This window comes from Lepisosteus platostomus, chromosome 11 (assembly GCF_059453375.1).
Source record: "Lepisosteus platostomus isolate fLepPlt1 chromosome 11, fLepPlt1.hap1, whole genome shotgun sequence".
Lineage (NCBI taxonomy): Eukaryota > Metazoa > Chordata > Actinopteri > Semionotiformes > Lepisosteidae > Lepisosteus > Lepisosteus platostomus.
In genome coordinates, this window is record NC_142621.1 from 1,787,866 (window position 1) to 1,803,968 (window position 16,103).

The 16,103-nt window shown below is 49.3% G+C and overlaps 1 protein-coding gene across 7 annotated transcripts in view; it reads right to left on the minus strand.

The window, feature by feature from the left end:
* Positions 1 to 2,841: 2,841 nt before the first annotated feature.
* Positions 2,842 to 16,103, minus strand: part of LOC148651733 (ecotropic viral integration site 5 protein homolog) — a 67,773-nt gene continuing 54,511 nt past the window's right edge. For all 7 annotated transcript variants that reach the window (XM_088597742.1, XM_088597744.1, XM_088597741.1 and 4 more), the window contains 2 exons: positions 14,451 to 14,546; positions 2,842 to 5,269 (listed from right to left, as the gene is read on the minus strand). In XM_088597742.1, the coding sequence (XP_088453868.1) occupies positions 4,979 to 5,269; positions 14,451 to 14,546 (387 nt within the window). In that variant the 3' untranslated portion in view covers positions 2,842 to 4,978. The remainder of the gene's footprint in view (positions 5,270 to 14,450; positions 14,547 to 16,103) is intronic.

Consider the following 16,103-nt stretch of genomic DNA (forward strand, 5'->3'; position numbering starts at 1 on the left):
AGATGAAGAAAATAAGAAGTAATCCGTCATTTCAAAACGCACAATTCTCCGTCGAAAAAATCGTTTCCCAGATGACAAACAACAGAACATCAACACGAGTTAAATTTCCTCTTTAAAGGAAAGCAGAACCTGACATCTCATTACAAACCTATAGCTTTTATAATTCAGCACGCGGGAAATGCAGATTTGAGACACAAAACGTTTTTCACGGTTTGACTTGGCGTCGGTAACCAAATCACGGCCCCGGACGGGTTGGGCTTCGTGCCGCAGGACGCGCAGCGAGGATGGCAGAAGACAGAGCCCCTTTGCCGGTTCTCTCTTCCTCCGCACCGACAATGAACCCGGCTCGACAGGACGTCGAGGACAGGGCCGCTAGAGGCGGCGCGACCTCCCGGGGTTGAGCTGCAGGGCCAGCGGGTTCCAGGTCTCGCCCGGGCGGCTGGCGGGGCAGCGCTGGGCGATGGCCAAGAAACCAAGGCCCCCCCCCCGACACCTGATGTCTTTTCTCTCGCTTTACCTCGGACTTGACCAGCTCCGGAATTTGAGTTTAAACTTTACAGTCCTTGTGTGTGAATCACAGCCGTTTTCCCAGTTAGTCTACAGTAGCTGGGAGGAGTATTTATGCGTCGGCAATATTATTAAATGCCATTCATTAAGGTTACGGTTTTTTCCCTACATAAGGCCGGTGCAGGGGAAAGGTGGCGTTAAGTTTACACGATATAATCCGCCTGTAAGCCGACGGACTGGTCAGCCGCAGTGGCGGTAGCCCCTTGAGCACAGCAGACCGCAGGCTGGGGCTCTGGGCCTCGCAGGCACACGGCCAAGGGCCAGGCCTGAGCTTGAGTCGACCTGGAGGGCTGTCTGTGTGCAGGCTCGGAGCGCCGACAGCCCCGGGTTCGAGGACCTCGGTGCTCCGCTGGCTCCCCGGGCCCGGCTGCTGCCTCGGGCTTGCACTGGGTGTTGAAACAGACAGAATGGGCTAAATGAAGGATATCAACAGTCTTGCCTTTTTAGTCCAAGTGCCTCGTAAAAACTAGTCACTCCAACGGATTTCCTCGTTTTGGGATTTCTGTGAAGCTCAGGAGGAGGCAGAGAAACCGAATTTCGTTTTTCACTGTCGAGGGCGCTCCGGCGAGACACGTTTTTACCATCCTGCACGGTTCATCAGTTTCGCTTTTTATCCGCACCGCTACCACTACCGACCCAGCTAACGCGCCGCAGCCGCTGTACGTGTTGCCAGTGCTGTAGTAAAAACGAGCTGCCGGCAGGTGTTGACATCTCTGCCCGTTACGGGAGGCGGCTCGTTATTTTTCCCAAGAAAATCGTTAAGAAGCGAAAAGCTCCGCCAATGCGGAATTTTCAAGAACGAGAAGTGCGGCCGCCACGATATTTTTTTTTCTCTCCAAAACCGATTAAAAAATGCTCATGCTGTAATCGTTGGAGGTATTTATAAAGGACTCCAGTTTAGGGAGCCGCACGGGCCAGGCGATTAAACCAGGTTATATACGGGAAGTGCAATTTTAGAACTCGTGGAAATTAAATGCGCACAATTACTGCTATAGTTGCTGTTCAGGACCAAATTTAGTAACAAGCGCAAACGCGAAGGAATGCGAACGCGGCGGATCGACACAGCTCGGAGAGGTGTTCAGGGCAAACCGGGGTCCGGCGCTCTCGCTTTGCTCCAGCTGTTGTCGAAAAGGACGTCGCTTTTTGAATCAAACAACAACAGGACACAAGCATCAGTGCTTAAAGAAGCCACAAATAAACTCATTGCGTCATTATGTGCCACTTAAAGACGATTCCAAATTCACCGTGTCGTATCCTCCAAAAATCAAACAGTGGAAATTTCCAATCACCTTTTCTTATTTTTATGTAAGGATAGGGCGACCATATTTCGGTTTTCAAAAAAGAGGGCGTGGGGATAATCGACACTCGGCACATTCCTCCAAAGTAATGCATTTTTATTACTTTTTCTAATACAAAAAAACAATTTAAAACTCTCTAGTTATTAAACGTCTTAGTAAACTTTTAAACAGTTGCAGGGTTGTCGTTTCTCTTCCATAATGGCAAACAAGGAGAAACAAAAATATAGCCCTCTTTTTTTCATTTTAACACAACAAGTCTTAACATCAGAAGAAAAAATGAAGACCATAATTTAGGAGACGTCCTCACTGGTTGCAAAAATGATCAATTTTAACGAAACATTTTGAAATATAACGAAACAAGTTAAACATTGTTATTTCTCACGGCCATAAAAACAGCCAAACACACACACACACAAATCCTTTTCAAGATACACTGCGTGTAAGTTCAAAACATCTACCGGTAAGGCGTGGAACGAACAAAAAATGTAGGCCTGTGTTTGTTTACACAGTCTGAGTAACGAGCAAAACAAAATCCCGGACAGTTTTTTTAAATTTGATCAATCCCGGTCGGACCGATATTTTAGGTCTCCGAAAGAGGACGTCTGGTCACCCTATCTAACGATGAAGTTCTTCAAGTGATGCACACAGTTCAGAATGAGCCCCGACGCAGAAACGTAGGCTGGTAGCTGTTGTGGTAACCGAACAGCTGGTTGCTAACCAAAATAAATTCTAATCGGAGGGATCTGACCGGAAATCCCAACTGACAGCATGACCTCGTATTCAAAGCAGCAGTTTTCACAGGGTTTCACCAGTACTGCACAGCAGTGCAGAGCGGCGCTAAGCGTTCACAGGAAAAAACCCCGTCTCTGAGCTGCACTGAAGACGGCAGCAATAACAATGATGCAAACACAATACTCCCCACTGCGTTGCAAAGACCGAATTCAGCCGGAGGAAAGCAGCAAAAAATCAAACGGGGTTTATTAAATCATGAAAATTTTATTTCGAACATATTTTATATACATACATATCATGTACATTTCAAGTTAAGAGCTCAATAGTGTTTTTTTTTTTCAGTAAAAGGATGTTAGACATCGATGGCAGACTTTGATACTTTTAGCTAGTGTTAACTGACGGGCATGACCTCCACAGGGGTGGCAGCACCTCGTCCTGCTGGTGCCGATGGTCTGGTGCTGCACTGCGGGCGGACACAGTGCCCTGCAGTACCGACCCCTACAGGAAGGGGGCGGCCACGCCAGTCCTCTCGCCACAACCGCATCGCTACGCATCACCTCACCGTGCTAAAAAAAAAATGGAAAACCAACCACCAGCCGCGAAAGAAACCTGGTTCATTCCGATCGAGCGAGGAGTCAAAGGAGATCACATGGAACCGGTTTGAATCTCTTGCATTCTGAACGATCTCTCTGACCGCAGATCGGAAAGGTTTAAAAACACACTTTTGCTCCGGCGTCGTCTTTGCAACCCAGTATGATGAAGGTAACTGACTGGGCTTATTATTACTTTGTCAAAATAGTTCTGGAGCGCCGGAAAAAGAGCGAGTTTATTCGCAACTAACAAAAAAAAAGGGCAGAGCGGAGTTCGCACTGAAGCGGAGCTGTTTGAAAGCCATCCTGGGGGAGAGCCTGTCAGAAGCGCACGCTTATCCCAGCAGGACTAACACAGGGTGAGGCGGAGTGAGGCTTGCGATCGTACAACACTGCACATCACCTGCTGTCCGGGAAAGCCTGTCAGCGATCACAGCTACAGCGAAGAGACCCAGACGCAGACTTTCCAGGAGCAAAAAAAACAAAACAAACAAAAAACCTTTTTAAAAGCAATTATGTATGGACAACACCCAGTTTAAAGAGTTAGAAATGTGGTTAATCAGTAAATGTACTGTTTCGGTTTGCACGTATTTGCATTCAAAAGAGATTCCCAAGCAACAGATAAAATAACAAAATATTTACATCGGTAAACAAACATTAAATAGGATTTCTAAGTTGTTTCTTCAGTATTTATTAATTGTAATTTGTTCTACCACTGATTGATCTGATTGTGCATTTCCCTTTCTGTCACAGCAAATGGTCATACTGCCGCAGGCGAAGTGCAAGCAGTACCGGGCAAGGAAGAGCCTTCACCTCACGCCGGGCAGATCAGGGAACTGACCAGACACACAGCACACACGTTTTCTTTCTGCTGCCTCTTAGATGTTGCCTGTACACATTCTTGGTGAGAAGGTCCATCAATAACGTGCTTTAAAAACATTTCTCCCACCCGACTCGAAGGTGAAGCACCCATTTCATCTGAACGACGCACTTGATGTCCAAGAGCAGATCTCCCGCAACATCAATAAAAAAAAGGCAGATCTTCAAGTCCATGTTAAAATACAAAGACAAAAAAGTAAGGAAAGCAGAACATCTGTTTACATATACACACGGGTACAAATACTACTCGACTGTCATGGCTATCACCACTAACACACACAGGAAAAAATAAAGAAGCCTATTTGATTTCTGTTTGCTCACGGGGATTTCTGTATCGGTGTGGTTAATGTCTGACTGAGCACTGTAGTGAGGATGAACAGGCTTGTGGTCATGCTCTCCCAAACTGCTCTTAAAAAAAGAGGACTTTTTTTTTCTTTATCCGTAACTGACCACTGACAGCCCCTGATGCCCCGTTGAAACCACCGCTCGAAACGCAGAAACCCCGATAGGTTTAAAAATTTGTTCTTGCCGGGCATTGAAACACAATATTGCACACAGTTTCCAGCTGTACTGCAGCTCAGGGGGCTCCTCTGTCTGCAGACCCTCAGTGTCCTGTCCCGCCCGGGAAAGCTCCCAGCTCCCAGCTCGGAACGAGATCTGGACAAACACGCCTCTGGCTGACCGGTCCCGGGCTTTCAGCTGGCAACAACGCAAACGACAGACCGGTTTTGGCAACAGTCAGGCAGAAAAATAAAAAAATCGGAAGGACAGTAAAATGTAGAAGTACGCGCTGGTCTCTTCGACGACGCCTCTCGGTTTTAGCAGATGTGGCCGACGCCCAGCGGCAGAACTCTACCTCTCCACCTGCGGGCTGGAGGACGAGCCACGCGCAGGCAGGCCCCCGGGCAGCGGTCAGACGGTGGTGGAGTACGACTCGGGAGGGACAGTCAGACTCGGCGGCTCCTCGTCGTCCTCGCTGTCCGTGTCTTCGAGGTCGGCGCGCAGCACGATCCTGGGGACGTCCCGCCGGGGATCGAAGGGCCGAGACGCGCCGGCCGCCGCGCTCCGCCCGACGGGCCCGGCCAGGCCCTCTTCGTCCGAGGAGTGGTAGGACTCGTCGTCCCCCATGTAGTGGTTGACGATATGGATCCCGTCAAAAGTGGGTTGGCCGGACAAGGCCCTCTGGCCTCGTAAGCAGCGGATCTGGGGGGCGAAGAAACGGCAGTCAGGTCAGGGGCCGAGCTGCAGAGCTGTGGCACTCCAGGGCTTCGGCAAGGCAGCACCAGAACCGGCCTTGCCAAGCCCGGCTGCCGCCGGTCCAAAGAGCCTGGTTTCTGACCTCCCCGCGCGGCACTGCATTGGCCCTGTTCCCCACCCTGAACACTTCAGAATCGTCACCCCAGCCAGTAACTGTCGTCCGGACAGAGCGGGGGTCTTAAACTCCCACCCTGGTTTCAGGATGCACCTGGTGTCTTCCTGGTTTGTGTTCTCACTTACATAGTTGGTCTAACTCATTGGAAATAGTTGCTGCGTGACTGTAAGGCTCCTCATCAGGCCCTGAGGTGTTTATAATTATCTGTCGTGTGTAATGGCCCGGAAAAGCACTTACACTACACGTCGAATTCTGAAAAACTGTTGGGCTAATTGTTTAATTGGCTGCTCGGGCTGGAACAAAACCAGAAGACGCCAGCCCTGGCAGGAAGTGGGCAGGAGAGGCCTGGTGTAGCCTGCGAGTCTTCTCGGTGTGAACCCCAGCCTTCACGTCTGGGACAGTGAGGCAGAGGGGGCAGACAGAGCGACAGCACCGAGACTGAGACTTCGCCGATACACTCCGAACGACGCGCGAGGACTTAGAAACCATCTTTTCAGAAACCGTGACGGCTGTGTCATGCTGGAAAAAGGAGAACTTTTTTAAATGCAAGCTATGTAAAAGTGCATTTAAACTCAAGAACAAGAGGCACTTCTTTATCCTAAGGGTACCCTGTTGCCGATTTGGAACAAGCTGCCCAGCTGTGTGATGGAAACAGCTGGAGGAGATCCTGGGATCAATAAGCCCGTAGTTACCTATCGGGCCTGAAGGGCAGAATGACCTCTTCTCGCCTGTAACCTTTATGTTCTTAAACAATCAATCATTAAAACTAGAGAGCAGCAACATTACTCAAGAGCATCACTCCCATCATGCAGGGCTCGGCTGGTAACGAACATGTTTAATCAAGGTTAGGTGCCAAAAAAAAAAAACATTAAAATGATTATAAAGCAAATGACTGCAAACCCAAAGGAAACTGCGGTTAATTCCTACCACACGACAGACATGTTGTCACCCTAGAAGAAAGCATGCAATGGCCTGGACTAATCATGATATGTCAATCATATAAACAATGCATGTTTAGAAGGTTTCTTTTTCATATTGCACACCAATGGTGAAGACCAAATGATGATGACCAAGACCACAGAAATGTGCAAGGAAGCAGTGGGTGTGCCGAGCGCTGGACACTGCAGGAGCTGGGGAGGGGTCGTGCTGCGCCTCTTACCTGACGCTGGCTGTCTCCGCGAGACAGACACGTGGGCATGTGGGAGAGAGGCAGGGAGAAGAGCAGTTAAGATCAGCGGTTCTCAGGCGTTTCCAGCACACAGCGCACTGCCAGGAAATCACACACCGCTGACCGAGCACTACTAATAATCAAGGCCAGGTTAATGCCATACAGAACAAGGAGAAAAGCAGCTTTCTGGTGGCAGATCTGTAGAGAAGACAACATCCCAATCGTTGTACTGCGCGGGCACAGCGCGACATTTCGGTTGCTCCCCCAGACGAACCTATCCAGCATTCATTTTTCATTGTTCGTGTCCTGAACTCTGCGGCACACCTGCTGAGAGATGTGGTTTGCGGCGGCTTCTCTTAACCACGTTGCCCAGGACCCAGGTCAGGGGGAGGGGCGCTGTGGCCGGGGGGGGTCAGGGGACACTGGCCAGGCCGCCCCCAGGCAGTGTGGCGCTGAACCCCCGAGGTCTCGTGCCCAATATCCGCCGCCTGGGCACGCTGAGCACGCTGGGCACGCTGAGCGCTCTTCATTTCTTCTTGTGTTTTCGACAGGAAAGCTTATGAAAGACCCTTGCGTCATTTTTCTCTTCTCTTTTCCGGCCTGCAAGACCAGCGGGCAACCGTCTCAATCCAGATCGAAGATGAAAATCGGAGTGCTGGGAACGCGCAGGAAACGGGGAACGGCGCGGCCGGCTGGACACGCCAGCGCTCGAGTCGCCTGGCCAGGTTCGTGGTTTTCGGGAAGGTCCGAGGACTTCAGTGGATGCCAGAAAAAGAGAAGCAAGGTAGCCAGAAAGTTGGCCAAGTGGACACACAGCCCATTCACAGCACGGAGATCGGCCTGCTGAGCTCCCCACAGCAAACCAACAGGCAGCCTGGTGAGAACACTCCCAGACTCCTCGGCCACCGCCGGGCAACTCTTCAGATGCTCATAAATAAATGGGTCATGTGAACGTGAGCAAACAACAACAAGATAGATTTATTCGAATGCAAAAGGCACATAAATCAAGGCTCCCAAGTGTCACAAAAGTAAAAGTAAAAGTAATAGTGAGGCCGGTGGGGGGGGAAAAAAGTGAAAAATAACTTCTACGCATACAACAAGGGTGCGATGTCTTGATGGAGCTCATCTCCCAAGTGCTGCCTGGATGCTCAGGAGAGGTGATCTCCCAGGCCAGCGCGATCGTTCCTCGGGGAGAGACTCGCCACGGCCGCAGCCCGTTAATAAGAACACTTGGCCTAGGAGCCAAGGAGAAGGAATGAGGACATCAGAAGAGTTTCCCCGGCCTCCACCACAGATGTGGAAGCTGGTCCTGCCCAACTCCAGCACGGGGGAAGACTCTTCTGGTCTCTCTCCAGAAGAGACCAGTGCAGGAGCAATACTGACGACAGGCCACCCACCCATAACATTGTCCTCTGCAGCCCTCAGCAGCAGCTCCTTCTCCCGTCGGACTTGTGCAGACGCCCTGACGGACACTAGAAGCAGGAGCCGCATTCCTCTCAACGACACGCCACTTCCTCAATTACATGCACATCAGAGATACAGACTCGACAGCTTTCGACAAGGAAGAACTTGACGTGCGCTCAGCTGGATTATTTTTTACATGTAAATCGAAACCCATTTCCTTGAAATCTCCCACTCGTCTACATCACAGAAGTAGTCCCCACTATCAGCCATCAAGGGCACTCTATGCAATCCTCTGCTTGTGAACAGTGCTGGAAACTGTTCGACACTTGCCTTCCTCACTGAGCACACAGAAATTACTGAACCCTACTGGCTATTGCAATTGCTCCCAGAGTAGCCAGTAGCTGTTGCTCACAGCTCCTGCTCAAAAGCTGGCAGATCCCAGCTCTGCAGCCGACAGTTAATAAAGACGCCTGTCTTCAAGAGTCGAAGGGTCTCTTTTGTAAACGTGACAACTGGTGAAAAATGCAAACTCCAGTGAGTCAGAACAGGAAACCAACAACAAAACAGACAAGAAGCGATTACTAGCAGGTCATGACTCCTTGATCTTGTCAGATTAGCGAGGTCTGGTTTTGCTCTGAGCTCTGTGGCTGATTGTAACTTTCTACCTCTTTAGAGAATACGTGATTGAAATAGCAGCAAACGAGGTGCAGTGATAACCGTTTGCATTCTGCAACTTTGAACTATGGAAAGCTGGGCTGAGTGGTGGTATTTCTGAAATAAACACACAGGGTGGTTGTCAAGCACTTTCAAATCTTCACTATTTCTGTTTTTCTCAACAGGGTATTTTTTTGCTTGTGTAAGAAGCATTCTGTTGACTCTATAGAAGTCTGTGACTGTCCGACTTTAAAAAAAAAAGCACCTATCATTATATTTAGAGGCTTTAATCTGAGCGCAAAGAACCCAATATGATCTCATCAGTATGACCACATACATGTGAACTGAAGACACGCAGCACAATCCTGTCCTGTTTGGTGATGACTCTGGTCTTTAACAGTGCTGAGCCACTCACTGTTCCTTCTCCCACTTTCTTTATCTCTTTGCCCCAGGAACCTTGTTCTTATGCCTTTTCGTCTCGCACCTTTAAAAATGTACCGATTGTACTTTTAAAAAAATAAATAATTGAAAGCACTTTAAACAAGTAGAAAAATACAAATATGTACTACGAAGCTGAAGGACAAGACCTCCCACGCCCAGGTCAGTGAAGTCCAGATGATCAGGGTCGATGATGTGCACTGCAGGAACATAAAGGCGTTTGGACATGTGGACATTGAGGGGCTGAGCAGGCTGCCACGTGTCTCTGTCCCGACGTGCAGGCCCGGGGCAGGGGACGACAGCTGCACGCGCTGTGCCAAGAAACCACACTGTTCATAGCCAGGAGCCTGTAAGACGGGGGCCCTGACAGGACCACGTCGGTGCCGTCTTGCACACGAGAGCTCTGCTATCTGCACCGCAGCCCTGCAGCACACGAAGGGTGAGAAGGAGTGGTTTTCAGGGAGGGGTACACGTTGGGCACAGACACATCCTGGGCTTGGGGGAACTACACCAGGGAGCGAGATGGAAATATCGCCGATGGATATCGCAGGACAACCAAGGTCTGGGGTTTTAAACATGTTTTTGTTGTTTTAAAAAAAGGGGGAATTGCCTACCTGTTCTGCTTTGATTATAAAAAAAAAACGGAAAAGGCAAACAGAAACTAAACCCAAGACGCTGCTGCCATGTACATAGACACAGTGCGTCTGTCAACAGGTTACAGTGATTTCTGTCATCGCTGGGGTCTTCTTTTTTAAACCTGCACTTGATTGCTCTCCCCCTGTATGATTTCAAGAATGCAGAAACATCTATAATTCTACCCCCCCCCCCACCCGACAAAAAGAGATACATGAGCTGCTAAACTGAAGCACGGTGTCTATAAACCACATGACCTCTCTGCTAGTGCTATCTTATCACATCACAGGTTCCTCACATCGACCACAACCACTTAAATCAGACTGAGCCAGCGAGGTGACTTGGGATCTTTGTCACGTACTGACAATCAGATAGTGCTTTCAGAAGCCCAAGTCAACCTCGGTTTGCAGGGGACTGCAAATCTGATCGTCTCTGCTCTGCCCAACTGCACTTTCAAGATAGGGTGCAAGTGGAAACACAATGCATGATTTACTGCAGTACAATTTAACCACAAGCCGCTGTTTTTCATGTTAAAATCTGACGGCATCCCTCTCCATAAATCTTGGACCTGGGAAAAGAAAAAAAAAAGTTTTTCGTCTTACATGCACTTACTTTTTTCGCTTTCGTTTGAAAAGCTAAGATTTGTTTCCCCCCTGAATACGCACCCGTTACTGCGTAAACAATCAGAACTAGCAGCATGGTCTGGGCTGACTTAATTCTATCGAGCAACAGTGTTTTTGCAAGACCTTCCCATTGCAGAACAAATAGGTGAAACGGAGTGCGTCCGAGTAAACAGACCAATGGCCACTTCTACAATCTCGGTGGGAACAAGGTGACAACAACAGTCTACTCAGCTAGAGAGACAGAGATCTCTCAGGGCCGCAGAGCTGGACTAATCCCTGTCCCGTCCATTCCCGTCCTGTAAGTCATCTCACTGTGATGGATTGAGGTCACTGGTGTTGTTATCTTTCAGCAACCATGAATCCTAATTTCACAAACATTAAAAAAGGGTGGAGGGACACTGATACGCTTTATTTCAAAACGCGGGCTTGCACAACAGCGCAATTCCGAAACGAGGAGAAACTCAGTCCCCAGAATGCATGCAAGAGGGGACGCATCTGATAAGGCACCAGTGCGATGCATCGCTGAATTTCAAGGAGTGAGCTGAGCACAAAGACGAAAAGAATGGCTCTTCAAGACATTCGAAATATGAAGAACTTTGGACTCTTCAGCAGCATCTGATTCCTCAACTTAATAACGGATCTCGGCCACGCCGAAATGTATTCACCAATAAATCGATCGAATTAGACAACACTAAAACAAAGGCTGGGTCAGAATTTCACTTCTCCAGTTTGCGACGCAACCTGCCCCCTGCCTGCTTGTTCTGCCCAAGCCAATTCCCCCGTGAGCCGTTTAGACCCGAGACAATTCCTGTTGACCTGTGGGAAGGATGTTGCAGCCTTTCTGGTCTCTCAGTGGGCCTTCTGCACAAAGGAAAAACAACCAGCGCTTATCTCGACAGTTTTAGACAGCAACGCTTGCAAAACCACAAGTTTTTCTTTCTTTTTTTTTTAAATTCAATACACGGTGAGATTTCTTTTTTGCAATAACAGAACCAACATCAGCGAATTATGTGCATGGTGTGACAAAGAAATCTCAATGCCACAAAGACTGCTGTTGTGCTGTGCAAACTTTGTACTTGAAGAGGAAGTCTTTGTCCTCTCTAGGATGGTCCAACGAAAGAAAGTGGGAGTTATTTAGGCCCCACAGCGGACTATTCCAGACCTTAAAGAAATGAACCACCTGTCACACAGCTGATACTTTTTGCAACTCAATTAGACCCACATTTTGGCACTGGGGATCAATGCATATCCCTGCTGCAAGCAAGCTGAACTGACCGATGTTTTTGGTAAATTAATTATTTTCGTTTTAGAGCCACTGGTTACTGAAAATAATGTGCATTTACCCCCCGCAACACAAAATTCCAACAAAAGCATAATATTTCACAATTTTATAAAAAACAAAAGTTTTCTGGAATCGCAATACGGGCTCTGCAGCTCACTAATTTGCTAAAACACCCTGCTTCCACAATAATAATGTGTAAGGTCTATGAATATCATTTTAAAAGCTAGAATTTGGTTTTAATTTTGGGGAAAAAAAAATCAGTAAAATATTTTACAGAGCGCATTCTGGTAGCTAGGTTTGCTTTATTTGTAATATGAATCTGCATCACTTCCTTTTGGTTTGCTTCACTGCGGGGCTGAGCAGTTAGAGAAGGCTGTAATGTAGCTGCTTACACTCATAATAAAACCTTGAGGACTGAAAGGTCAAAAGGTTGCCTGAAACCTCATGCAAGTCATAAACCTCAAATGATTAAAAAATTTAAACATGGAGTCTGATTTACGCTTTCAGACTGACTTGCAAAGATTGTCCTCCCCCCCCCCGTAGTGGAGTGTAGGGGAGTGTACCAGAGATGGGGAGAGAACAGCATGTGGATGGAGCTCTGTGCTGCTCCCTCATCGATTGCTCAAGCTCTGCTAACCAGTCTTGGTTACAGCCCCCAGGCCCATCTTCAGGAAGCCACGAGTGGCTGGAGAAGTACAATCGCACATCAGCCGGCTGATAATGGCAGAAGCACCGAGGGGAAGAAGGAGCTGTGGTGGTGACCCCCTGACGAAGCACATGGACGGCTCAGAGCAGGGTGCCAGGAGGGTCTCCAACTTGTCCCTCGCAGAACCCAGAGAGCCAACTGCAGCCTGACACCATCAATAACCTGCCCAGCTCAGGCTTCTTGTTGTTTCTGTCCTCAGCTTGAGACCCCAAACTCAGTCATAAAGCTCAACCTTGAGGCCTCACAGCACCGCTCAGCCGAACCATGATCTGCAGGCTGATCATTGCTGAAGAGCACGGCGCAACCTTGTGCTGAATTTGTTTGCTTCTTACTGTGAACACGTGATTCTTCTCCTCTGTCATTTGCACCGATCTCCTATGATTTGGCGAGATTGGCCAAGTTGTTTTCTGGCACATTATATCTCGTTTAACTGGGGCGCTTGCTCGACTTTAGATGCAAGACGAGGCAAGTTGCTCATGCGAGGGCCCCTCTCTGTTCACATAATCAAGATGTTCTCCAACCACGAACATTATTACCGTAGTAAATGTGCACGAGCACACTTGTAAACGCTTGTGTCTCCCCAGATCATTTCAGGTTTTTTAAACTCTAAAGAAAATGCCTTCACAGCAAACCCGGGCCGTTTCCACGAATCAGGAGAATTAAAAACATCTCGCTGAAACAGGCGAGAATCTAACACGCGCTGCAGTGTAAAAAAGTTGTTTACAGTGTCAGAATACTTGAAGCCCCACCCAGAGCGGGAGCTCGGTTAGGTGAAGTGTTTGTGCCTGTGCTGCTTGGCGGCCTTCAGCTGAACTTAGAAACTTCCCTGTTCCCCGCTCGCCCGCTCCTGGGAGTTTCCCTGTGAGGAAAGCGTCCGGCGAAGGAACCATCACTGTTAGGACAGACGTCTAAAACTCAAGCGGTTCTCTGCACACCCCGGCCAGCTACACTACACCCTTCACTTCATGTTTCCATCACCAACATGCTGGAAAACCCTGTTGTTCGACTCTGCATCCAGTCTCCTGGGGCTGGAGTTTGACACTGATACTCATTCCGGACAGATTCCAAGAAGAAATGTGGACACAGTTACCAAAACAATGAGTCTGACAGTGATGTGTGAATAAGCTTATTTTCGCCCCCGAGAGGCAAGAAAGACGAGATGTTTGTTATCCGTCTCACCTGACAGAGTTAAAAAGCCACTGGTAGTAGTGATTTGTTGAAGTAAATAAAATACACAGGGTGTAAAGATTGTTCTCTCAAAGACTGAAGATATAGGGGTGTGCTGGCACATTCCACACCCATTCAGTCAGGAAACGTACCACTGCAGGGCGTAGTTAACACTTCGATTAAGACTGCAGGTGGCCTCAAAATATACAGACAAAAACATTTGAAGAAATGTGAAAAAAGAAAACAAAAAAATACATCTGAAAAAAAGTGAGAGCCCATCACTGCCGTCTGAAGAGCCAAAAAGATCAAAATCTCATTAAGAAGCCGCCGCCGAGCAGGACGTTTCTGTGAAAATGCAGGTTTGCTCAGAACTGAAAGTGACTCTAAATTAATTTCTTGCAACATACAGTATTTAGATTACAGACATGATATTATCTGCACATTTGTGTATACATCCTTCTAAACTGAGGGCCACTGTCAGTCAGGCATGCAAAAATACTGCCATTAGGGTTCTTATTAGAAAGGCACACCTACAGGATACATGCTAGAATGATGTCAGACCACATTCCTTGACAGCATCACCTTGACCTGCTCAGATCCCAGAAGCTCAGCAAGGCCGGGCCTGGTCAGAACTGGGAACTGGGGAGGGAGACCTCTAGGGACAATGAGGCGGTTTCTGTAAGTGCTGCTGGTGGACCTCCCCTCTGGGCCAGGGATTCCAGTATGCCGACTGGTGATGAAAGTAAAAGCCTTGGCTGTGTCAGGGCAGGGGCTCGGAGAGAGCGGCCCTCCTGCAGATCCCCATGAGTCAGCGGGCTGAGCAGCCCCTCTCTGCCGTCTCGGCACGGCAGCAGTGGCTGAGCAGTGGACTCCCCTGGGGAGGAGTGAAAGACGGCCGCCCTGTGGCTGGAGGAAGAGCCCTGCGCCCCGGTCTCACCTCGTGCTCCAGCTCCGCGATCTGGTCCTTCAGCTCCCGGACGTACTGGCTGGAGTCGGAGCTGTTCAGCTGGCCCTGCACCTTCCCTTCTTCCTTCTGCGCAGCAACGGAAAGGAAAAGGAGGCGTGTCAAGTCGGCAAAGACCGGCTTCCCCGGCGCACAGCCACAGCACGGCGGGGCACCGGACCGCAACGCTGCGCGGACAGCGGGATGCCCTCCTCACACACACAGACACACGCGTGCAGACACACGGGTGTTTAAACTCACCCACTTCTATCGACTTCGCCTCCGTTTTAACTTTAAACGCCATAAATGAACCAAGTGTAACGTTCACCGCTATGACTTCATTCATCTGCACGGACACCTTGGAAGAAACCGGCCTCCGCTGTTGTTAGCCACAGCTTGCGTTCCTACAGCACTAGTGTGGCGACCTCTGCCACGGGCACCCAACCGGCCAGCGAGAGGCAGGCGCCCCCCCAGTACAGACACTGGGAGCCGCCGAACAACAGAGATGTGTCTGTTTCCATCGGGACCGCACAGACGGCCTACAGGAGCCAACGGGGATCTGTCGCCATCGGCCCAGGGTTCATGCGCATCGCACGAAAGGAGCGAGAAGGGTCAGGCCAGCAGGTGCACTGTGGGCGATTCACTCATTCTGCGACAAGGATTTCAGCTGGTGAATGCTTCAGATTGCGAAAACAGGTTTATTTGTCCCCCGCTAAGCCTCTCTGGAATTCAACTGGGCGCCCCCTCGCCGCCCCAACCACAGACCGTAACCGAGGCGGGCACACGTGCTGTTTACCCCGCGGGCACAGCTGGGCGGGTCTCGGCCGAGAGCAGACTTAAGACCGCCGGCCCGCGGCAGAGGAGGGTCGAACCCATTTATCTTTTTTCTTCCAAAATTAAAAAAAATAAAAAGGAGCCTTCTGCGCTCTTGTCGAGGCAGCCGATACGAGGAGTTAAAGAAGGGAGAGAGGGTTGAGGCCAGGTGGGGCGACAAGAGACGGATACAAATCTGCTCTGGATCCTTCTGACTTCTACAGACTTGAAAACGGGTAGTTAGTGACATGTGAAACCAATCTCCTCTGGTTAACACTCTGCTCGGGGCTGGGTCCGGATAGGTTACCGAGAAAGGGGATCTCGTGTAATCTTCCAAGAATCATTGTTTTTCTTGAGGTTTTCCCTAGAGTGTCTGATAACAAACAGGCAGTTAACAGGCTTCCTATGCTCAGCTGTACGAGTCAACAGGTGCGAGGCATGTCAAACATCTGAAATTAATGGCTTCCTCGTCTGTTCCAGAGCCCAAGCTCAGTTATTTCCCCTGACTCAACAATGCTGAATCCACAGAGAGCTTTCAAGACGCACGCAGAACAGAAACAAGCGCAAACTGGAATGCGGCTCATCCTCTCTCGCCCGCCAGAAGCCGAGACGCGCGGGCAGCAAGGAGTCAGAAGATGCCGAGCGTCTCAATGGAAACTATGAAGCAGGGAGCTGCAGAGAGAAGGCAGGTTTGTTGTTTTTCACAACATGGCCTCCTACTCCCACCTGCCTGTACAGTGAAGGCGTGACGGTGTGACGAACAATACCCGCCGTCTAGAAGTCTAGAAATCAGAAGGGCTGAAGACAACAGCCTTCAGCCAGCGGGGAAAAGAC